The 24,545-nt window shown below is 47.2% G+C and overlaps 5 protein-coding genes across 5 annotated transcripts; 4 read left to right on the top strand and 1 right to left on the bottom strand.

Moving 5' to 3' along the window:
- Positions 1-403: 403 nt before the first annotated feature.
- Positions 404-5,133, bottom strand: LOC120901255. Its single transcript, XM_040308956.1, has 7 exons — positions 4,989-5,133; positions 4,562-4,905; positions 2,904-2,948; positions 1,448-1,612; positions 897-972; positions 680-823; positions 404-616 (listed from the first exon to the last, which is right to left on the bottom strand). Exons 1-7 carry the CDS (start codon positions 5,037-5,039, stop codon positions 404-406), a joined length of 1,038 nt encoding a protein of 345 aa, XP_040164890.1. The 5' UTR covers positions 5,040-5,133.
- Positions 5,134-7,940: 2,807 nt separating this feature from the next.
- Positions 7,941-8,616, top strand: LOC120901817 (general odorant-binding protein 56d-like). Its single transcript, XM_040310111.1, has 2 exons — positions 7,941-8,056; positions 8,122-8,616. Exons 1-2 carry the CDS (start codon positions 8,003-8,005, stop codon positions 8,473-8,475), a joined length of 408 nt encoding a protein of 135 aa, XP_040166045.1. The 5' UTR covers positions 7,941-8,002; the 3' UTR covers positions 8,476-8,616.
- A 202-nt stretch (positions 8,617-8,818) lies between these two features.
- On the top strand, positions 8,819-9,466 carry LOC120903939 (general odorant-binding protein 56d-like). The gene is made up of 3 exons (XM_040313617.1): positions 8,819-8,904; positions 8,973-9,089; positions 9,159-9,466. The coding sequence occupies exons 1-3, from the start codon at positions 8,848-8,850 to the stop codon at positions 9,384-9,386; spliced, it is 402 nt and encodes a 133-aa protein (XP_040169551.1). The 5' UTR covers positions 8,819-8,847; the 3' UTR covers positions 9,387-9,466.
- Positions 9,467-10,061: 595 nt separating this feature from the next.
- On the top strand, positions 10,062-11,195 carry LOC120902847. The gene is made up of 4 exons (XM_040311888.1): positions 10,062-10,330; positions 10,409-10,525; positions 10,590-10,697; positions 10,777-11,195. The coding sequence occupies exons 1-4, from the start codon at positions 10,250-10,252 to the stop codon at positions 10,897-10,899; spliced, it is 429 nt and encodes a 142-aa protein (XP_040167822.1). The 5' UTR covers positions 10,062-10,249; the 3' UTR covers positions 10,900-11,195.
- Positions 11,196-11,612: 417 nt separating this feature from the next.
- On the top strand, positions 11,613-12,240 carry LOC120902107 (general odorant-binding protein 56d-like). Its single transcript, XM_040310615.1, has 2 exons — positions 11,613-11,689; positions 11,769-12,240. The coding sequence occupies exons 1-2, from the start codon at positions 11,639-11,641 to the stop codon at positions 12,120-12,122; spliced, it is 405 nt and encodes a 134-aa protein (XP_040166549.1). The 5' UTR covers positions 11,613-11,638; the 3' UTR covers positions 12,123-12,240.
- Positions 12,241-24,545: the final 12,305 nt, after the last annotated feature.

The following is a 24,545-nucleotide window of genomic DNA, read 5'->3' on the forward strand; positions in this document are numbered from 1 at the left end:
CTAAATCACCTTCAATCACTATTCGATGAGTGTGATGGAACTGCAGCCTACAGACATACAAATTGCCTTCTTTTTAGAACAAAGCACTTTGAATCATTGATGAGAACTACCCGCACGCAAAGGCACACTTTTTACTCCCTTCACTGAATAATCTCCAGACGAGCATTTAATCTAGCTCATTATCGCTTCCCATTCTCGCCGGCCAAGTCTTGTTCAGCTCACCGGTACAAAGCGACATTCAAACACGTAAACACTTGCAATTCCACACAACGCACTGGCCGTTCTGACAGCTGGTGGCGGGAATTTATTGAACAGATCACACTCATATGTTGCACTTGCTGGAGCCACACGTGGCCGCTATCACATCAGCTTCCGGTAGGTTGGGAGGTGGGCACGCACGAACTTAAAACAGTCCGGCTTTGTTCTGGAAGTAGCACTCGGTCACTTTGTATGCCGTCTCGCAAGCGTCCGCCTCCTGAAAGTTGCAGTTTTTGACGAGCGATTCAATGCGCTCGCGGGGCATAAACTTGGACAGCTGCTCGGTGATGGTTTCCTCCTGCAGCTGGCCGTCCTTGTTCATGAAGCCCGTTTTCTCGAAGAAACATTTCACCAAGCACTGTGCGGGATGGTTGGTTTTGTTAGTTGGCTGGAACGTACGTTTGAGAGTGCAAGCTCATACCTTAATCTTGCTGCCATTCGTGTCCAGCTCCTTTGCCGAGAGGGCAGCCAGCGAGTCCAGCTTGAGTCCACTCTCGATCAAGCATTCCAGCGCAAATGCTTCGCCGTTGGCAATTTTGCTCACATCTTCCAGATCCGGTGGAGGCTTGAATTGAAAGGTAATACGTACGATTTTAAATAAATACACTGTCTCTCGGTACAATCAGAAGGGAACTTACTGCTGCTGCTCCATCGACCAGTGCATCCAAGCAAATCGCACTTAACACAATGGCAAACACTAAGAACTTCATTCTATCACACCTGTTGCGGGAGTATCGTTCGAGAACGCGTGTCTCGCATCGTTTTATACCTTACCGCCCGCTAGAGAACCTTGACGAGAGAGGTTCGATTTTTCTTTCTCACCAAACAACAATAGCAACAATGGAACGAAGTTCCGATTCCAGTGCTAAGTTATCTTCAACCCCTCCTACTGCGGTGACCGGCAATGATAGCAGTACGAGATGGAGAGTAACCTTCCGATCTGGTGAGTGATCCGTGAGTAGGGGGTAGGCATCATCATTTGCATTGGAATTATGATAGACTTTATGGAGAAACAAAAGGTTCTTTCCCTCCAGATGTTGAAAGGGGGGCATGTAAACCGGATTGATGAATCATAGAATGGAAATAAATATTTTAATTTTATCGCTCAGTGCGCTGGGTGCCTAGTGAGTGAAGTCACGTCCGGAACTGGACTATTTTTCAATGGTGAATTGCAGCAGTGATTGTGATGGGGGTTGAAGTGGTGGGAAAAAGTTTACTTTGTGGTTGAGATGGATGTTGGATGTTATCTGTGTAGTTTATCAAATTATATCGCAGAATTTCCAGTCCAATTGAGCTTTGAGCGAACTGTCGGTATGACAGGCAGTAAACAATACCAAAAACAAATGAATTTGTTCTTCAAAATTGTCAGAACTCCAGTTGTTTTTCCTGGAAATAAGGTAGCACATAAAAGTATACATTTCCTGACTTAAATTTAAAACGATTTTGTTGAATCAATCCAATTCAAACATTATCCTGCGGGAGTACAGCGTCCTGAACAACGTTGGTTATCCTATCCGGTATAACTTCCGACAAATCCATTCCCTCCAATGAGAGCTTACACAAACACGAGATGCATCACCAACGCAGCACCAGCGGGAGAGTTGAAACGGTTTACCTTCCCAGCCGATAGGTCGAAGGGCAAAAGGTGACGATTAGATGGACGCTCGGCTGACGTCCATTTCGGAAATTAGTTCCCGCTGCCATTCTAATCTCTAGCATCTAGCGAGTGGTTTCATCTTGGTAGTTACAATATTTACCCAACTCCTGAACGCTGGTTGCGAAAATAGGTTGAGAACGGTTTGCATACGATGTTGAGTGAAGCTGTCGCTGAATACATCATCCCCGGGAGAGTAGATGGAGAATTTCTACACCTCGGCTTCTTTGCATTCACGAGCGTCTTCTTGGACCATCTTGCGCTGTAAAGTATGACGTACGGTGAAAGGATGTAAAGGAAACCCCGGAAACGCTTAGTTTGTGAGTGTTCCAGTGTGTTGACTTTTCCGCTCCTCCTCGACCTCGATGGATGATCGGAATCGTACCGTGGGACCGAAACTTTGATATGTTATTTCCTTCCAGTTATCAACGTCCATCAACATGCACCCGATTCTGATTATCCACCAGAGGTCGCACCGTACCACTGGGTGACACGACACTGAAGCGTTTTATCTTGATGAAATATATACATATTGCGACAAGTCGTTGAGCCTCTAATGGAAATCCAGCCCGATCCGGAGCCATCCGAAAAGTAACGTAAGCCTACGCACGGTAACATGTTGCTGTTGCGAGCTGGCAAACACGGAATCGGTTAAGGCCGCTGACGAAGGGACAGGAAAATGGCATAATTAATCAATTCAGGCGAAGGTAAATTAAACGAAACACGACAAGTCTAATTCAATCTGGTCTTTCCGGTTCGGACCGTCGTTGGGCGAGGGGGGGAGGGACTCGGTTAGAGGCCGACCCGACCAAGACTCATCAAATGGTTACTTGTATCTTCATCATCATGCGTGTGTGGCAGTTGGAGCCGGATGGGCTTGGGTGAGCCGGTCGACAAGTAGACACATCGGTCTGCCACAGCTGGTACCATCCATGGTGGTCGTTTGAGGTTATGTTTACGAGAATGTGTCCAGCGGTTGGGTTCGACTCACCGGTGCACACCGGTGAGGGTGGCCCGTTCGTCGCGACACGACTCACTGGGTCGTTTAAGGGTCGTATTCAGAGATCGGGTTGAATGGGTGCAATGGGTATGGGCGGTTCGATCGTTTTCCGCTCGACGGTGGCGACATCTGATGACAAATGATGTGCCATTTACAAATTGATTCGGAATGGAATTAATTTTGCAATTTTCGAAGCAACCGTCCGACGGGCTTTCTGAACGTGATAGCGTGTCGGTGGTGATCGATTAGCACGGTAGCGTATTTGATGTAACACTGAAGGTAAAGGTCTGCCGAGCGGGAGCCCTGATAATAGAGCAAATAGCCAACGGGTGGGATCGGTTGATTAAGGTTCGGTTTTGTATGTATATTTTCGAAACCGGAAGCTGAGGATGGAAAGGGTGGATGTATAAGGTCAGACTAGTTGGTTACTGCTTTCCGGAAGCTCAGATTAGGACGAGTCCAGCTGTTAAACGGGTAAAGATAGCCGTAACTGGACACTGTGCTCAAGCAGTGAATGAAATGGATAAATTTTCATTAGAATTAATCGCCTATGAATTCATAGTACATTGTACGCAAGTGATTGAAATACTAAATTTGCCACTTTACATAAAAAAAGTCTTAGTACACAAATAATTCTTCTTTTTTCCGGATGCATCATAATCAATTCCCTTTGTGTGAACCATCTCCAAAAATCACCAATCACAAAATCACATTCACAGATCAATATGCAGCACAGATGGTGGCCAATGCTAGTTTTCTGTATGGACAGCCTGTCGGAGTTCGTATGGAAAGTGGACATCAGGCTTGTTCAGCTGTCAGGTATCCGTCAGGTAAAAGAAGAAGAACATGTATTCAAAAGCCCCATTCCTCGTGAGAGAACAACACTGCGGCGAACTAACAACACAGCTACACACATACCCGGTTGGTTGATTAGTTTCTTATCGGTGCGGATATCACGACAACAATGTTGAAATGTTCTGGCCCTGATTGATGGGAAGGCTTCTCCGTAGGGGTGTTTTGCCTTTTTTCCTTCCTTTCCGGTTTGCAGAAATGGGATTTCGGTTTGGGTAGTCGGTTGTTGATGGTTCTCGTTCCATCCAAGTTGAAAGGCAAATTTAAAAGACCCCCAAAAAAGATCCCCAAAATGTAAAACATGAAATGATGCTCGGCAATGTGACACCGGGCAAGAACACAGAAGGAATGACTTCTGATGGTAGCCTACCGAATGCCACTTTGATTGAACGAATTGACAGTTTTGTTTTTTTCATTTCGGTAATGCTAATTAAGGCAATCGATACGGGAGAAAGGAAAGCGAAGGATGGTAAGCTTGTTTAGCAATTTGTGGTTGGAAGTGAAGTTTGGAGACTTTTCATTAGCAAAACCGATGCGAAACATGTGTCACTTCAATTGGTTCCCAGATTCTATTGGTTGGGTTTGATGATGAGATCTTCCATCAAACCTTCATTTCCTGCCAGATACTTTGACTGTTTGAAGCAATTTGCAGTTGTCATCTTGTGCTCCTTTTTAGAAGTATACCACACAGCATGTCTTCAAATATCACAAAAGGGGAGTTGAGTTTAATAAATAATTTAAAAACAGAATTTAAGCAATGAAAACGAGAAAATCCCGGAGTACGTCCTAGGTCGGTTTAGACGACAGCACCCTTAGCGGCGTAGATGCACTGGTACGCCTTGAAGGCCGTCTCGCACGGGTTGGCCTCCTTGTGGTTGCACTTCTTCACCAGACCCTCCACCTTTGCCCGGTCGTGGTCAACCGACAGCTTCTCGATGACGGTCTTCTCATCAATTTCGCCCTTGTCCGTCATGAAGCCGGCCTTCTCGAGGAAGCACTTGGCGAAGCACTTGGTCTTGTCGTCAGCGCCGGCAAAATCGCCCCCCTTCAGCTTGGCCGCCGTCTCCGGCGGGACACCGGTCGTCTTGACGCACTCGGCCGCGTATCCTTCGGCCTTCTTTTTCTGGTCAATCGTGAGGGCCTACAGGAGTGCAAGAAGGCGGAATGAGTATTGGGCTAGTGCACGCTTGCTTCCAGTTTTTGGAGCCTTCGTGAGCTACTTACGAAAGTGCCAGCGATCAGGGCAACAACGGCAATGGCGACGAAGGTCTTCATGATGGCGGTGGAGGCGTGTGGAAGTTGCAATTCCAGAGGACTTGAGTCGGAGCTTATCAGACGATTGCTGGTAGATGACTGATGCTGGAACGAAGATTTATCGTCGCTTTATATAGTACCTCGCGCTGTTCGAGATGTGAATGATTTAATGCGCTTTGCCAAAGGTTCTAGCGCTTGACGTGCTCAAGGAGCCCAGCCACTCGTCAAGGTGGCCCACCCCAGCCGGGCGGCCAGTGTCGGGCTAACGGACCGCGGATAAGTCAGTCAACCTCCGACCACTCCGCCACCAAGCTGAGCTGTCAACGCAAAGCGAAGTTGATGCACTTCCCCACACCTTCGCAAGTGCATAGTGCACGCCGGATAAACGGAAGTGCAGCATCGGGGCAAGCAAAAAGTGGTAATAAGTCAACACGAAACGTTTCTAGACCGCTCGGAAGCTACATTGTAAGTAGTTGTAGATAGGAAAAAACGAGCCAGAAAGAGAGAGAGAGAGAGACAGTGGGGCAAAAAAAAAATAGATAATTAACTTGCCAAAGTACAAACCCGTGTACAACCGCAGACAAACGGACAACGGACCTTGAACTTGAACTAGTAAAAACTGTACAGCCTTTGCGGCGCGGGCGCTGGTCACGCGGGTCGCGTGATTGACGCGGTTTGCCGCGAAATTCACTTTTATCGTGGGCTGGTTGTTGAAAACGGCGCCTGCTCGTAGCAGGGGGTGATGGTGGTACCAGTTTTTTCTAATAACTCTACCCACAACGAGTGATCGCTGTAAAGGGCAATTACTAGCGGTGGTCGTTTGCGAAGGGCTGTTGCTGAAACCTACGCCCCGTACGGAAAGCAATAGATTGGGACGGAAATAGATGAGGCGTGAAAAAGATTGATGCATGTTGAAAGGAATTGAGCTTGGATGAGTTGCAGATGAACGAGCAGAAGTGGATAAAAATGGCAGGCAAAACAAACAATTAACTTTTTGAATATTCTGTAATGGGAAATCTTCACGATTTATTGTTATTTAACACTATGGTTTGCTTAGGAAAGCTAAAACACTACAAAGAAAAGGTTACGACTGGAAATAATTAGCTAAAAGCGAATATATACTGTCCATCCATGAAAAACAATAACCTCCCATACAAAAGGGAACAACAAATGGCATTCGAAACACACTACATCGTCCACCACAAGCACCACTGGCGGCAATTGGCGCCCAGGGAAAACCGACCAGTTTTAATTAGGGTAAGCACAATTGAAAAACATACTTACCCTCCCCAAAACAACCAATGCTTGTTTATCACGAAACCTTTTCGAAATTGTGCGGTCTAACCCCGGGCGTTATTAGCCCATTTGGTCAAATAAAGTCGTGAAAACCCACCCACCAATAACCACGAACGCAACCCTTCGCAGTGGGGTACATCAATTATTGTCGCGCTGGATAATCACACAAATTATGCACAACAATAAATGGCACCTGCTGGGCGCTAGTGCTGTGTACCACCGGCGGTTGCTGGTCTCCAGCTTGGAACTCCCCCGAGAACTGATCGATTGTTCGCGGAAGCGTGAAAATGAATTCTAAATCGTTAAAAATCCTAGTCACGGCACCAACCGGTCACTCGGCCACGGCTCGAAATTGAATGTCAATTGGTGCGGTTCAATGTCAGACATCAGATGCTCGGCTTCCCAAGGAGCGATAAAGTTTGCCTGATGGCATTCCCAAATTCAACAAAAACGCTCGCACATGCCACATATGTGGGTCAGCTCGTGATCGTGTTCCGCTCTATTCCCATCGGCTGCATCTGTCCATCACAATAATTTGAACCGGAACCGGGCAGGGGGAATGCAAATTTTCCATCAAACGTTCTCTCAATTAGCTTCCGGCATAGTATATTACACACACACACGCTTGTTCTGGGAATAGCACTGGCTGATGATCATTTGAAACCATCTGGTGGTGTGACTCCACTCAGCACGCATTCCGTTTCGTGTGTGGCGCTTCTGTCGGAAAAGTGCATGACGAGTGGAATTATATTTTCATTACTCGCTCGTTTCTTTTTTTTCTACGTTCCTTACGACTACATTAGCCAAGACCGAAAGGCAGGTCTGTGAGGGTTATCTTTGAAAAGTGTATTTAATTCTATTTTAATCTTCCACCCCTTCTCGCACACGCTCTGTGAACCGGTTTGGTGGTGCTGGAGGACTGCATGACGAACGGGGTATAATTATAGCGCAATGGAAGCGTTTATCGGTTGCTAATCGTTCATCAACGATGTGGCTTTCCACGAATGGGAAGCGAACGTAGAATACGTTCTGTTGCAATGGAGCGCACAGGGAAATGGTAAAACGCGCTTTCACTGATGGCATACTGATGAGAAAGAAGGGTATGAGTGTAGCAATGGGTGGTGTGCGAAAATTGGTCGTTTTGCGTACATTTTCGAGAGAATGGAAACAGTGAAAGCTCTTTTCTCGACATCCCTTGGGGACTATTATGCTTAATTGTAGTACATTTCAGCTGCAGCTTGTGGGGAGGCAATCATCAAAAAGGGCAATTGGATTTGACTGTGAATCTTCGATCGAAAGGACTGAATTGCGTATTTATAGAACCCGAAAATGGAACATAATGTCAAGAGAACATCCTTCAATGCGATAAGCTTACCAACATTTTGTTGAGATGTCTATAACCTACCTTTTTCATTAGTACTAAATCCATGGGTTGAAGTTCGTTGCACTTAACACTTTATCTATACTCGAGTAATAATTGCTTCTGTCAGTGATAGCAATAAATGTTCATTAAACTTTCCGTACTAATAACGCCATCATCAACCGGTCTCCTTAGCCCGAACTGCTTCAGACAGTGCGTCGGTGCGTGCTTATCAAACTTTTATGACAGTATAAAAACGCAACGAAGCGTCCCACAATGCATCAGTTTCCAAACTTCCAGAAGTTAAAGCACAAACCCACACGCCACTATGAAAACCATCGCCTGTCTAGTGTTGGCCAGTGCCTTCATTGCCTGTGCCGTGGTAAGTGTCACCAGCTGTAATCGCTTCAAGTGACATCTTGAGCTACAAAACTAAACATATTGTAGGCCACGATTTCGGAGGAGCAGCGAGAGGCCGCCCGGCAGCTGGCGGGCAAGTGTATGCAGCAGACGGGCGCGTCCGAAGATGACGTGAACCGGCTGCGCTCGGGTGACACCGAGGGTGCCGATCGCAACACGCGCTGCTTCGTGCAGTGCTTCTTCCAGGGCGCCGGGTTCGTCGACCAGGACGGCAGTGTGCAGACGGACGAGCTGACCCAGAAGTTGGCCAGCGAGTACGGGCAGGAGAAGGCCGACGAGCTGGTGGCGCGCTGTCGCAACAACGACGGACCGGATGCCTGCGAACGGTCGTTCCGGCTGCTGCAGTGCTACATGGAGAACCGTGCATCGCTGATGTTCTAAGAGCTGACGCTTTCTTCGATTCCTACCCCTTGAATGAATGGTCTTTCGCTATCTATCCCCAATATCTCCCGCTCTGAATCGCTACGCTCCGTTTACACGGTTAAAGCGAAGCTAATAAAAATGAAATCTTGCACCTTGAAACGACGGAGAAAGTTTATTGCGTGTGTTTGTGTGTATGTTTTCCGAAGCTCTGGCGAAGCTCTGGAGCATGTCTCGGAAGGCAACTTTGAAGTTGGAACCGTGGGATCAGGGCAGGTTTTTGGTTGTTTTTCTTCACACTCGAAAATGGGCACCCGAAATGTCTTGCGATGCCCTCGAAAGCAGGCCCAGCATCTTATGCTTCAGTTTTAATTTGACTATCGAAAGGTGAATATGGGCCGATTGGATCTGGTGTGTTTACTGGCGATCGTGCTGTTGGTGCATTCGTGCGTAAGTATTGTTTGGAGTTTTTCTTGGACCTGTACGATGGTAAAGCCTTTTGTTTTCCTTCTCTACAGAATGGACAGGACATCTTGGGATCATACTTCAGGTGTCGCAATGAGTTTGAAATCGAACCGAGCGTGTTTGAATCGTTGCGTGCAGGGAACTTCTCCGTGAGGAACTCTCTCGTGGAGGTAAGGCATTCTAGGATAACTCTTCACATAACGACTTCTTGATATGTTTCACGTTGTATTTCCGAACAGTGCTTTGGCGAGTGTTTTGTGAAACGAGCCGGATTTATGAACGACAACTTCACTTTCAACCGGGACACGATCATGCGCTTCACGAATCGCTTCGTCTCGAAGGAGATCTCCGAGAAGGTCTACAACATCTGCACCGATAATGTGACACCGACGTACTGCGTCACTGCGTTCGACGTGTACCAATGCATCTACGAGAATGTGTACAAGAGCTGGGACAGCCGAAAATAGGCTGTGGATGAGTGGTGTGTGTGTGTGTGTGGTGCAAAAATGATGATCTGAATAAACCTGTTTTCTGTACAGGAAGTGTGTTCGGTCTGTTGTTCTGAGTATGGTGGTACGAAGAAAAGAACGAAATGTTTGATTTGATTACATTTGTCTCACACACGCTCACAATAATCAGAAAGCGCTACATCTTACCGTACCGGTGGAGTAAATATATTCCGGACACCCAAAGTTATCGCACCGTCAATCCGTCCGTTCGGGGGCATGAACGACCCATCGATCGACGGTATCGGGAGCATCGGTAGAACCGTTATGTTTCCTACATTTCGCGCCCGATCCATACCAAACACTCCCCGCTCCGACCGGGAACTCTCAATCTCCATCAAGTCGGATGCAAAAAAGGCGTGGATAGAGAGAGAGAGCAAGAGAGAGGGAGAGAGAGTTATAGAGAAAGAAAATAAACCGGTAGTCAAGGGGCGCCCCGAAACAGATCTTCTCACGCACATGTTTTGCCCGTCCTCGTACGTTCGTCGCTCCTCAATGATATATTTGTAACGATCACCCACCATCACACTTGGGTGAAAGAATGGAGGTCGAAAGAAAAGAAAGCACAACACACGGCGCGGTGTGCGTCTTGTGAAGAAGACTTCCTGCGGTTTCGGTTCCAGTCTGCGTTGGACCACCGATCGCTAGACAACGGATTGCATACGGGCGCGTGCGTGCGACACTCAAACGGCAACAAGCGTCAAACCCCGAACAGCAACAACAAGGTTAGCGGGTCAAGTGCGGGTACTGGCGACGACGACGACGACGACGTACGGTGTGACAAATTGCGCGGCTTGTTTGCGTTGTGGAGAAAGTGCTAAGTGATGGGAGCGTTCGAGAGCGGGTTGGGTCTGTTGGGTTGGGTAGCGTTCGGAATGGTTCTGCTGCTAGCTGGAAGAGGCTGTGTAAGTGGAATGGAGCATGGAGTGTTCTATTTGGTTATCGTGAACTGATCATGTTTTCTGGGGTTGTGATGTTTGCAGCATGCACAAGACTTCAAAGGCGCGATAGATCACTGCACGAAAGACTTCGAGATGGATATGGACATTGTGGTGTCGCTTAAGTACGGTGACTTTACTGAGCGGGATCCACTGATTGAGGTAGGTGTATGGTCTAGGGATCTTCGTCGATACATCGTTTTCAACATTCTGTCTGTTATTCCAGTGCTTTACCGAGTGTCTGATGAAGAAGTCAGGCTTCATGTACGACGACTACACCTACAACAAAACGCTGATTATTGGTTTCGCCGGTCGGTACCTAGAACCGGAGGGGGTACGTTATAAACAGCTTACTCATTTCCCTCCCAAAGTGGGTGAATCTCTAAATTTTTTTTCAATTCCCCCGAAACTAGGCCCAGGCAGTGTACGATAACTGCATCGATCGGTTCGGCCAAACGGTGTGCGTGACGGGGTTCGAGATGTACCAGTGCATCCACGAAACGGCCGTTTCGGAGTGGGTCTCGAGCAACTTCTAGACTGACCGTAACGCGAACCGGAAGATCACGGCCATGGTCAATGTTCCGCCTGCCAGTGTGCGCTGTGCTCGAGTGGCTGCACCGCCACTGGACGCATCTGATTACCGTGTGCGTGTGTGTATAGTAATGGCTTGTCGTGTTGCTGTTTTTTTTTTTGTAGCTTAAGACCTGAGTTCGCACACCATTGTGCCGCATCTTGACCTCCCCCCGCTAGCTTTAAGTGCAACGTGAAACCAAAAAAGAATGACTTTTGACTATTTCAACGTTAAATAAAGACGGATCATCGCCGTCCTGAAGTGTAATTGACGTGACATGGTTTTCTGCCACCGTTCAGTCTTATTTTTCAGAGGAGGAGCTGATCGTCTTACCACCGCATGAGGCGGTTAGCGCTATCTACGTCATGGAGTCGTTGGAATGGAGTCATGTTTTGGGGGAAACAGATGTATCTAAACACCGAAAACGAATCTAACAACAGCGAACCGCGACGATCATCACCATGCAGGGATCTTGATGAAATACACCGAATGTAGTTGAAGGTCGTGCTGCTGACGGCCGATCTGATGCGCAGATAGTAATTATTTGCCCATCATTTCGATGCGTATGGTTGTGGGCTACGCTTCGAGAACGAATTTTTGTGGTGTTTGTGTTGGGGTGGGACAGCCACGGCAGTTGGCTGGCCTATAAAAGGGGTATTGAGGTTCTTTGGCAGGCATTAGTTTGTTTTAGACTTTTCGTGAAGATGAAGCTACTGTTCGCTACCGTTCTGCTTGCCGTCTGCGCTGCAGCTCAGGTAGGCTAGACGATCGCGAAGTTGGGTTTTGGAGCTGCCACTTACTCTGGAATTGAATTTCCCCCTCTTTCCGCTACAGCCACTCACAGACGACCAGATGAAGAAGGCGGAAGGGTTCGCGCTCGGCTGTCTGGAGCAGCACAAGGGCCTCAACAAGGAGCATCTGGTGCTGCTGCGCGACGGTGACTTCTCCAAGGTGGACGCCGACACGAAGTGTTTCCTGCGCTGCTTCCTGCAGCAGGCCAACTTTATGGATGCGGCCGGCAAGCTCCAGAACGACTACGCCATCGAGCGGCTCTCGCTGAACCGCGAAAAGTCGAAGGTGGAGGCGCTGGTGAAGAAGTGCAGTGCCGGCGTCGAGGTGGAGGACAGCTGCGAGACGGCATTTCGGGCTGTGGAGTGCTACCATCGCGAGAAGGCTTCGCTGCTGTGATATCGATGGCGCAAAAACGACCGCCAGCTAACGACGGCCGACGGCTGAACGATGCGTCGTGGCCAGTCGTGGTCCCGTTTTGTGAATGTGATTAAATGTGGTTTTTTGTAAAACAAAACAAACTCCCCGTTGTGATTGTTGCTGGGGAGGAGGGTATTGGAGCGTAGAGTCAACCGGAAGGATGCGCAATGTCTCCAGGGCATGTGCTGTGCTGTGCTGTGTCGCATTATACCGCAAACATCCGGCCGTAAATGAGCGTTTGGAGAGAGCGTAGACATTCTGTTTGCAAACTGTAGCCATTTCCGTTGACCGATTCTATTCTGCGCCACGGCAAAAGCTCCAGGAAATGCCTCCCAGCTGTGGTGCTTATGTTGGTCAAGATGACTTTCCTGTGCTGTGTGTTCGTTTGAGGGGGAGCAGAGCGATGTACCGAGGAGAATGGGGAACCCGGCGTCTTGGAAACAATCAGCACAAATACCATTTGCTCACCAGTCTCTGCCCTCAGCCGGGGGCGGCACACGCCAACATCAAAGAGGCATTCCGGAGCGCATTAGGTTACGCAGCGGAAAATGATGAACTGTTCCGCTGAGGGATTTCTTTGTCCGTGTCCTTGTAGCTGGAGGCTCCTCGTTTGACCGCAGACCCTGTGAGCCATTCAGCAAACAAATGTACACAAACGGAGTGGCGACACGCAACGGGATAAAAAGAATGACAAACTTAAGTAAGTTATCAATTACTGGGTAAAGATTTCCTTGTGCATTACGACCGGGAAAACCTTTTTTCCGTTGAAGGCCTTTCTTTGTTGGGGGGCAATGCTTCTTTGAGTGGCTTGCATGTCTTGTTTTGCTTGTCCTGTGGGCTACAAAGAAAGCACTTCGGTGCGAGATATGGTTGTCATTTTTCTTACGCCTACTTTCCGAGCACGACTTTGTTCCGGGGTGACAGCGTGCTATTTTGCAATGTCGTCACGGCACCAGACACTGCTAGATAATCTGGCAATCTGGCAGTTTAGTGGAAAGTTCCTTGGGATGTCCCGTCATTGCAGGAGGAGGTGCGAAGATTCTTTGAGTTTGTGACGAGAAACACACTGAAATGAACAATGGGCATTCAATTATTCGCTCACGGTGGACGTTGAGTGTGTATGGGTTTTTTTACACCCTCAAGTATGGATTGTAAATGATGTTTCCTTTACTTGCGAGTCCTCCCGTGACGCATCTTGTAGAGTAATGAGCGTAATGATGATGATGTGTTTTGTTGCGTCCTTCAAGTGCTCTGGCAAAAATCGATTAACGAAGTAGGGTTTTGCGCGTTTGTTTGGGAAATGTGGTGACACATTACCTTTGTCCATTTCTTTGCACATTGTTTCGAGAAGGTGTGTGCTGCACACAAAACCTTAAGCGAAAGAAATGAACCTATAAATCAGCCACCAAGCGAACCGTGCCAAAGAAATGGGCAGAAAATATTCGCATGGCTGACAAGCGTTAGCATAGTAATTGGATAGTTCCGCCCGTCTCGGTGCACACGGTAAGATAAACGCCCCGAAAAATAATCCCCAGAAACAAATTAAAACGGCAGCCAGCTCGGAGAGGTCGGTGTGCGGGGGCTTGTGTGTATCCCTTTGCTGACTGACCGGCACAACGCCTAATAGATGCTCCACGGACGAGGATGCACGGCTGCAGGCCAACTAATGTCGGGCCTGTCGTCTTGAGGGAGTTGTCATCGGGCGAAAGTAATTTCACGGTCAGCAATTTTCTAATCTATTTACCTCCACCATGCTCGTTGCAAGGTGGTGTGAGAGGATGAAAAGTGGTTGTTGTTGTTTGCATGCTTCTTTTTATAGTGTTTTTTCCCGTGGCTCATGGACACTAAGAGGCCGCAATGTAGCAATACATCACAAATCAAGTTGGCAATCGTTTCCTTTGGGAAGTTGCTATCAAAAAGTCAAAGCATTTTTAGCACTTGCACTCCAACAGATTTGGCCAAGCAAGAAAACAATCCCTCAATAATCGTCCAACATTTATGGGATATTACAGTGTCTAAAGATAATACTGATTGGCTTGGGCACCGCATGATCCATTCAAGAGGTACACGAATAATCAAAACCATTTTGGTTCCACCTCGCAAAGCTTAACCTTGAATCAGCTGTTGAAGTCAGTGCATCTCGATTGCGAAACGGTATCAACATCGTTATGCAAGTCTTTGGCCACCCGTGCAAGTGCACTTAAGCTTCTCTTGTAGTCTCCGCTTCCACCCACGGGGGAAGCACCGAGCACAAGAGAATCAAGAAATCCCATCGCTGCAGCACAGCTGACTCAAGTCTCAAGATCCGGTTGGATTATGAAGATGAAGCCGAGCGGGTGACTACCGTACGGCAGGACGGCACGGTCCCGACATGTCATCAGGACCAATTCGGAGTCATCCCGGTTCGCCCATTCTTGGAGATGCATCGTCAGTGCAAATAAATCACACTCCCAACCAGCCATCCGCCGACCTAGAGAGACGTGAAAAGACGCCTTTTACGGGAAAGCGTCGAAAACCCGATGAGCAGAGATGCGGACATTTTGGGATCTTCAGCTCAGTACTTTATTAAATTTTGATAAATCGATTGTGCAGCAGCACCGTACGGCAAGCGGGAAGCAGCAGCACGAGTATCGGTGTTGTAAATCTGATTTACAAGAGCCCTGCAGTATCCGGGAATGCCGCAATCAAGGCAACATTTGAGCATTACAGCTCAATCCAATGTTCCACTGTTCGGTGCAGCGACATAGAGGAAGAGGGAGCAGAACGAGAGTGGTGGCTTAAATCTTAACCGATATGTTGCCGATGTGGGTGAACCGTTTTTTGTGTTGCATGGTAACATCGTTCTATCGGGACAGATTGAAATTGCACAAATTGTCGGTTGGCAAGGGGTTTGCTAGGGCGGAGGTGGTTGAAATTGGAACAAATCACCAATATCGACAGCTGATATGGTTAGTACCGCAGTAGCAGTGGTAGTAGCAGCAGTAGTCAGTCGGGTTGGGTGGTTCGGGGTGGTTCGATATTGCAGATATCAGGTTATTAGGGTGAAAGTCAAATGGTGTTGGGATGGATTCACTTCTCGCCCTCCCAACTAGAGCTTTGATCCGAATTGCAGTCATGTGAAGCAGTACTCGGTTCGGTTTTGTATCGAGCAATTTAAAATGGCAATTTTCGTTGGGCTGGGCTTTCGATGAGTTCGATGAGGTTTGCCAGGAACGATTATGATTCTGTTTCATTTGACACCTTGATTGGTTTTTGAGGAACAAACAAATGCACATCGTGTGGATTGAGTAATGTGCAGAAAATTGATTACTGTTTGATTACAATTACAGCTGGCAGCGTTTTAGAAGAACGAATTAAAAGACATATAAGGTAACGGCTGTATACAAACATAATGCATAACAATATATATATCAAAAAGAAAACCCATCAAAACCATGGACAATATCCAATTTTACGTTAAAATATGATTCCTTATCGTTTTTCATGGAGCATTAAGAGTCTTCCCGTTTCGTCCAGTTTTAATCTTAACATACAATTGCAACCCAAACGACCTACCGACTCGGTGTTTTATTACAAAAGTTTAACCTTTACACCTGCATCTGCACCGAAATGCTGTCGCTTTTATAACCTTACTCCAATGCGCTTGGCAAAACAAGCAACTGGACGTCTCTTGGCCAACGCTCCTCCCCGCATAATACAGTAGGCTGGCCAGGGAAGTTTTTAATTGATTTCCTGTTTTTCCATGATATGTTACCGGCAAGGCGAGCGTGTTTTTTCCCTGTTGTCCAGTACAGCTCTGTTTCGTGGAAGTTGTTTCGGAACGGAGCAACTGTATCTCTCGGTTGGATGAAAATTGAGCCCGATTTTAGAACGCCCGGCCGGGGCAAAGGTTTTGGTGCAGCTTTTGCTTGGGATTTTGCAGATGAACTTTCGAATGGAGAGCTTATGTGAGCCAGGTTGTGTGCGTGTGTGTGTGTGCGTTTGTGAGACCTCGCTAACAAGCTCGAATTGTTGTCCTCGAGTTTAGTTTCATTTTATTATCAGCCAGTACCGTTCCCTCTGTACAAGTTTGGCCAATGGGTGGGAAAGTCCAACGAGATCCAAAGGGACGAAGGAAATAAAAACAACATTCCTAGCTGTGGGAGGAACAGTGGAAAGTGCATTTTTGAGGTTTTGAGCAGATCTAATTCTATTCCTTTGCCGTGAGTGAAATGTGTTACTAATTTCTGCAACACAATCCTCCCAGCCATGGTATCCGATAGCAACTACTGGTGTGGGACGGACGGACAGGAGCTATGAATGTAAAATTGGCCAAAATTTCTCCCATTCTCGGCGGTTGCATTCTGGAGGCTTCCCAGATGGGAGGGATTTTAGTGGTGGCAGAACTTTGGCCGGACCTTTTTCCAGGATCGTCCGAGAGTTTGTTCTTGACATCTCCCGATACAACGCAATAATGAGACCGGAGAAACCGGTTGGGCTTTGATACGGTTTGGGCTTTGCGCTGTGTCGCAATGAGTTGAGCGGAGTCGTTTTTGAGGGTTTTGTGTCTGGAAAGTTATTTTTGCACGAATCCGTACAGCTACTCGGACCGTTGGTTGTTTTTGAATGGGTAGAGAATGGGTTTGAGATTATGCTAGAAAGTTCTTACACAAACGTTTCTATGTTACAAACACACATTGAGAGCGTTTTTAAAACTGAATTCCTGTAATGGAGCCGAGGATAATACATTTCACGCCTCTACTTTCGTCTGGCAGAGTGTTTCAAAGCTATCCATATGGTTCACATTAATAATTGTTGCGTTTTGATGGTAAGCCTTCGGTCGTCTTCCGATGCCTTACAATAGTCTTTTGCTTCAGATTAAAACCCTGCCCGGCGCGCTTGCCTTTGCGAGTGTTCACGCACTTTCCACACGCCACTGGATGATCATAAATCATTCGAACGTGCGGCGAAGAAGGAGTAGTAGCAGTAGAGCACCAGGACAGATCTACGATTCTTTTCATTCCGGATCTGGTAAGCGTGATGCTGGGGAAGGGCACGGAAAGCAAGTGCGAAATTGAATCCATTGTCTGGCGTGTCCAGGTCTCGCTGGCAGTGTCGCTCGTGGCGGAAGAAATCAGAAATAATCGTACCACATTCAAGACACCGCACCGACATGGAGCCTAGAAACAGTGCATGTAGGTTCGTTGGTTCTTGTGGAAAAACAAACGAGCACGACACGTTCGGAGACGATTTTTCTGTGTGGTCCTTTCCCCATAGCTCCGTAGGACGTGAAAGTGGTTCTTCCATTAGCGAGAAAACACCGCGAGCGACATCGGCAAGGGATGGAGGGGCAAAGGAGTCTAGTGGTGGTGACAGTCACATGTGACGCGCTCAGTTCACCCTGAAAGAAGCTGTCATTTATCTTAAATTGTGCACAAAATTAGTTGCTCTTTCACTTTCGTCCTTTGGCGGGAAGTTTTCCGGAACGAAGCAACTCCAAGCCAAACGTTTTCGGGTTTTGGGAGTTTTCTCTTTCTCCCGGTTCTTTTCCCTAGAGGGGCTGGAAAATCTGGCCGCAGTTCGAGAAGGGTGAAGAGAAATCAATTTACTTTATGAAACCGCGTAGAGGGTGAGTGCGAGTAACGGTAGCGCAAGTTCCTTAGGGAGCTCTGCTAGGAGTGAGTAAGGGCTGCGGCTCCTTTGGTCCACTTTTTTGGGAAATCTCGAGAAAATCCGAGCGTTGCGCTAACGGTCTTTTGTTCGATTTGCTTTTCTACCGGCCCTACAGAAACTCCTACAAAATAGCTTCCCTTTCGCACATCCAGCCAGAGATGAAGTGTCGGCCGTGATCAGCGAATTCATTTGTCGCATTTTTCAATCACTTAACAACATGCCACCAAGCCCACAGCAGCTATGGAGGGATGAATGGACGGGTCTGTTCGATTCATCAACTTCCACCAAAACGACAAACACGGCACGGTAAATGGCCACTTGATTGAACTTTTCGGGCAAACTCAACAACATCGCTTTTTCGATTGGGATTGATTACTTTGGAAGTCATTCAGCAAGTTGTACGAAGGCGTTGCGGTCAACTGTCCCTCCTCGGACAGCCAGTGGGTAGTTGTGGTGGACAGAGTTCGCCCTTTGGCCGACCAAACATAAACACGCATCAAAACAACGACCTGCAGACGGATTCAAAACGATACTGAGAAGTGAAATTGAAACCCGACCAGACGTCCTCGTATTGAACGATGCTTTTTTTCACAGTGGTTTGAAGGATGTACTCAACGACGGGGGAAAAATGCATCGCATAGTCGGTGCATACGTCACCGGACACGTATTGTGATGTTTGGTAGGACAACAACGCTCGTTTGATCGGAAAACAGTGGGTGATGCCAATCCAAGTACGTTCGCTTAGCACACATTTTGGGTGGGTTGTATCGTTACTCGTGCTGGTCGTTCGAGAGCTTCAGGAATTAAATTACTCTGCAGGCTTCTGGGACGATCGCTGGATGGACTTCATGTGGCGAGGCTATGTACGTGTGCCTTTTTAACTGCGAAAAGTCAATGCTCTGCTCAATCGCTTTTAAGAATTCCGTTGAAGCTACGGAAACGGTTGAAAGTCTGACAGGGCCACAATCTTCCCGAAATACCTATAAAATAGATTAGGAGAACATCCGTTCCAATGAACTGTTTAGCTTCCATCGTCCATCGTTTATTCATTATCGATTGTTAATGGGTTAGTTTGTGAGGGCTTCTAGTTTAGCTCCTTTCTTTCATTGGTTTCAACTTGATCCATGGATTTCACGGTGATTATAATATTGTTATAATCCATAACAAATGGCCGATGAACACAACCTGATGGAAAAGTCGTTTTATACGAAATTTCAGAAGAACTATGCCCAGGTGACAAATTTGCTGAACAGACTTTGAATGCTTATATGTTATCGTATATTCCATAGCTTTGATCCAGTTGAAACCGTCTTCTGCAGAGCGCCTACAACCATGCAATCTCAAATTTTAATCTGTTTTAAAGCGCTTAATATCTACTTCCATTCCACTATTAATAAGGTTGTCTACTTGGCAGAACCCAATGGAACCTTTTGAAAGAGTTTGTATTGCTTTTGTTGTTTGCTGGCTGAGTTATTGGGAAGTCAAAGTTCATTTTTCACTGTACAACCCTACGCACCCCTCCTCCCCCCTCCCCCATGAACAGAATGAAAAACTCAACGCCCAATTTTCCATCCATCACAAATGTTGTTATGCGGTACCGGCGTTCCTTGAGCGTAGGATTTTCTATCGGATCCTTTATTTGTAGGCATCTTTGAGTGAGAATCTCAAAACCCCCGGAAGCTCTAACGCCGGACTAAACAATCCCGATGACCGACGCTCGACAGCGGAGGGCGGCTGTTTTGTAAACTTTGCTGTTCTGTTCCATCCAATAGCTAACGGCAGAGTGGGAGGTGGAAAATATTTGTATCATTCCGGGAAAATGGCTCCTCTCCCTTCGTTTTCTTGTAGCTTCACAGCGCGACTTTCAATTTTACGCCTCCGAGACAGCCCGCTGGAGCTTGCCAATGAGCGATGGAAACAGTTTGGTCCGCCATCCACCCACTCCACGCCAAAAGCGTCAGGCTGTCAGACAGACGGATGAATACGGAAACCGGGATGGAAGGAAGTTAAGTTAATTATCAGATGATAAATTAATGAAAATATAGCACCGGCGGGTAGCCACCAAAATGAAAACCCTGGAGAAAGTCTGGCAGGTGCTGGGGTGGTGAGGGGTGCGTAGTTGCGAGAAGAAATGTCAGGATAATGTCCCCCAATCCCGATCCCGAAACAACGCGGAAGTGGGCTCCTGTATATACATATTTTTCTTTAGCGCCATTTCCCCGAAGAGAACGATTTGCTGCTCAAAAGTGGCGTCTTTATGTTGTTGGCCGCGGTTCAACGGCACACTTTTCTGTAGCGATAATTATGTGCCTGGTCGTCAGTGGAAGGAGAAGAGCCAGTGAGGGTGGTCGCTGGTTGTAATGAAAGGGAATTCCTTGGCGCTGAAAAGTTCCACAAACCTGCGTGAAGGTGGCGGGTGGCGGACAATTCAAATTACCAGACAGGGCTACCGCTTTCGTTTCGTGAGCTCGTTCTTTTTCCCTTTTTTTCATTTGCCCCAAAAAAAGCGGTATCGCGTCACAGCCCAGCACAGAATGTTGTATTTTGCTACGGGTTTTTTTTTATCAACACACTCCAGACACGCGAAATATGGCCGCCCCGCCGATGGAGTCGCGTGGTTGTAATAGTGGAATTTATTTCGTTGCAGTTCATTAAAATTCTGCACCGTGGAATATGTAACGCTGTTGCTTACTGCGCTGCGCTGGGTTGGTGGGTGTTTATTTTGTTGTTGGTTTTTGCTGCTCGTTGTAGCTGATAGGAAAGGTAAGTGCATTCTTTGTGTGTACCCGTTGGGAAGGGAGCTCGAAGGGAGAAGGGTAGCTACAAATGCTGCTAATAAGCAGCCGGAAATAGCTCATAGAGGATCACGGTGTGATGGATTTATTTAAAAAACGGAAGGTAAGCTTAATAATGAAGGAAAATTTGAGCTATTGATGAAACAAGTTAATAGCAAGAAATGATGGCTTTTTTAGACAGCTTGCTAGTTATTTTGTGTAACGTAAATTGCATACTTTTGGGATGTTTACAAAACTGTTTCATTATTTTTGAATCCAACATCCTAATGATGCCATTTCTTGAACCAGAAATTGAATAAAACATTTTTTTCCGAACCCTTCAATAGCATCTCTACCGAGTTTTCAACAATTCTCACATAAAATGCGTCCTTTTTCATGGCGCAACACCCCATAAAGAACCTAGTCGAAATGGTCTAATAGTTTCCAATACAGACCGGCAATCAAGAACACACAACAAAGCACCTGCCATTTCCCTTTGCAAGTCGATCGTATTCCACTTATTGGCTGGTTTAAAATAAACATTGCATATCTCACAAAACATACACCGTTGCAGCATACGAATTCGTTCCCCCAGTCGGTGCCGGAATCATAGGTTTCGATTACCATTCTTTCGTTTCGAGCGTTCACTGCTGCGAACAAAAATCCCACTGCTTTCAAAGAAATCGAACCAACCTGCTCCCAACATCAACGGCAAGAAACAACAATCCATCTCCACAACTGCGCCAAAAAGGAAGGGACATGGTACGGTAGAACCTGCAACTATTCGAACACTGCACCACTTTCACCCTGCAGAGAGAGAGTGAGCTGTGACTCGGTTTCGGTGCGAATCGATTGAATCTCCGAGTCCGGGTTTTCACACCGAATGCAAACCTCCCCCACGTCCGTAATGTGTCGTTTGCAGGCTTGAGATTGTTACTCGGTCGGGAAAAGGTGAAGGAAAACGGTCGGTCGGTCGGTCGGTTGGTCTGTCTGTGCCATTCCATTCGAAACACCCCGGTTACGGTATGCTGAGAATGGAAATCAATCCCTCACGTGCCTGTGCAGCCGGTTCGGTACAGGACTTTAAAACGAATGCCCCGGCGGAGGTGATGAGGAGGATCATTTGTCGTACGCAGCAGGATTTCGACGCTTCCTGTGTGTACGTTGACTTTGGGTGCATTTTCAACACACGCACCCACACTAACCGGGGCAGCTATTCTAACGAGTAGAGAGTGAATGTCCCGAGACCCCTTTGCGCTCGGCAACAACCAACAGCGGGGTTGAACATTCTATTGCGATGTGCAGTGGCAGGCCGGCATTAGAGGAAGGCAAATACGGATCGGTTTGAAAACACGTCCTAAACAACACTCGTGTCCTTTAACGAGTGTACTGATGTGTACACATACACATACACAGAGAGGCTTCCTCGTTCGCACTCTGTTTCGCTCTTTAAACAGTAGCGGGTCACTTCCTCTACGGTGGCACGAGTGTGTGGCATTGACGATTTCTTTCCTCCTGTCACGGAGTTTCTTTTCCGGGATTTTTTCTTCGTCGCCTTTAAATTCGTATCCCTGTCCCCTTTCGCTACCCCACCCCGAACGTTGAAGTTGATTAAAATATGCATCTTTCATGATATTTACATTGGGCTCAGGTACTCGAGCGGGCAGCGGCACGTAGCACTTTTCAACGAGCTTCCCGGGGATGTAGGGGGGGGGGGTTTCGGGAAGCATTTTTACGTACGTCCTGAGGTTCGCTTCGGCAATTACTCCTTGCACTTTTGCAACCTGCGCGGTGCACGGGACACGATGGGTGAAGAATGCGACGCAAACGAACGACGGTGCTATTGCGTTCTGCGTTCGGGATTCGTCGTTCGTTTGCGTCCCTTCTTCGGTTGTTCACTTCCTCCATTCCCAACACAGCTCAACACTTTGCGCTTGGCAAATGCGGACTCATTTGTATTGCTAATGGGTTTGAGAGGTTGCCCCGTACGTGCGGTTGACGTTAGCAAAGGCCGTCGATGTAAGGGAGTTTATTATACGCGCAACCCTTGACTGCTGGTAGATTTACAGTAATAAAAACGAGTTTTCTAGGCTAGATTGAGGTGGAGAAAACTATGTTTAAAGATTTGTTTGAAATTGTTCACTTGAAGACGGGTTTAAATGCTGATTTTGTTATACGCTTTGCCTAACTTCAGGCGCTTAAAGGTGATAACAATGGTTTTTTTTGCTTTTTTGGTCCTTGCTTACGCGTGCTACCCTTTCTTTCCATTTCGGATGGAAGTTTCCATGATTCATCCTGCAGAGAACTCAAGGGTAGAGCGCTGTCATATGAATAATGCACCCCGTTTGATGCGAAAAAGGGGTTCATTCTCCCCGAAATTCCAAAACCAAATGCTAGCAAGTGTGTGTGTGTGTGTGCGTGATGGTAAAATATCACCATGATTATTTGCTGAATATTATAGAACTCGGTGTGCAGTGCTCGGGTCCTCAACATCGAGGAAGAGGAACAAATAGGCCCATTCCGGTGCGTGTGCGGAATACGTCATCCTTATTTCGCACGAAGAAGCCTCCACTTTGGTGGTTTGCATTGAAATTGCCGCCATGGTTCGCACGTGCACGATGTCGCCAGATGCATTGCTTTGTTCTGGGCTGCGGTGGGAGTAGCTGTGAGTTTCGTTACCGTAAAATACATCATTTGAGGGCTATTTGCTTTGAATTGGCAAGTCACCTTCGCCTCCTGGTCCCACTGGGCAAAGGGTTGTACAGCAATGCAGCGTGAAAATGAAAATTGGAGTATCACCGAAGTAGATTGCAATCGAAATATATAAGGGACTTGGTGCTTTTTATATCATGATCCTTCCTCTCAAAAGACCACCTGCCGAGAGTGTACCCCTTTGCGCTGCTGCAGGTAGGCGGGGAAATCGTCTCCTTTGCTACCTATCGCTCGATCATAAATTGGACCACGTGACCGACGGCACTGTCGGGTGTGCCGCTGTGTTGCAAGATTTATGAAGGGGGCCCGAGGTGATAGACCTGGAATGCATCACTTGCAGGGCATTGTTTTGCTTCTTGCTTTGGTGTTTGGTGTGGAGCAGCTGGGACACACGATGACAAAATCCCTCCAGAGCGCGCACGAACAATGCCTACCCCTTTTGCCATGTGTTTGCACAACCGATGAGCTCTTGAAAGTGAAACGAATGGAGAATGGTTTGTAAAAAGAGAGTGAGAAAAAAACGAGCGGACTCTCTACCAAGGACACATCACGGAACACATTTTGAGTGGCTCTTTACAAGGACGCCTTTTGAATGCGCCATCCGTAACGATCCGTGTGCCAGTGGCGGCAGTGGCGTTGAAGGGTTGACGAAGCGGCTCCGTGCGTTATTACGCATGAAAAGGATTTCGATGCGTGATGCGTATTGCGATTAGCGAGCCCTCGCCATCCGGCAGTACAAAATGGCCCCGCACTTTTCACTTTGATGTCGTGGCGTGGATGTGCGAAGCCGAGGCAGGGGCACAAGGAAATAAAGGATTAGCGGGAATCGAAGCAGAGAGTGAAAAATCACGAGCACCACGGCACGCACACGCATTACTATCAATGAAGAGCAAACCAAAAAGCAAAAAAATAAAGGGTTACACACTTTGGCGGCTTTAACGAGCGACTGAAATCTCAGAATCGGCCCGTGCGATAGGTTTGAATGCTGGGGATATTCCAATTAGGCAGCGAAGCAAAACGGATTCTTTCGTTAGGAAGGAAAAAAAACTCTAAATCGGTATTTTTTCCGGCACTGTAAAGTGGCGGGAGTGAATCCTTTCGCCTCGTCGCATTCATTAAAGTGGCATTGTGTCATCAGAGTGTGTGTGTGTGTGTGTGGCTGAAAGGGTTGGTTGCTTTTTATTCGTTTCGTTTGATTTTTGCAATGCATTCCGCGTAATTAAACTGCAGTCATTTCACGTTGTGAGCAGGGGGATGCTTTTGG

Source organism: Anopheles arabiensis, chromosome 3 (assembly GCF_016920715.1).
Source record: "Anopheles arabiensis isolate DONGOLA chromosome 3, AaraD3, whole genome shotgun sequence".
Classification (NCBI taxonomy): Eukaryota; Metazoa; Arthropoda; class Insecta; order Diptera; family Culicidae; genus Anopheles; species Anopheles arabiensis.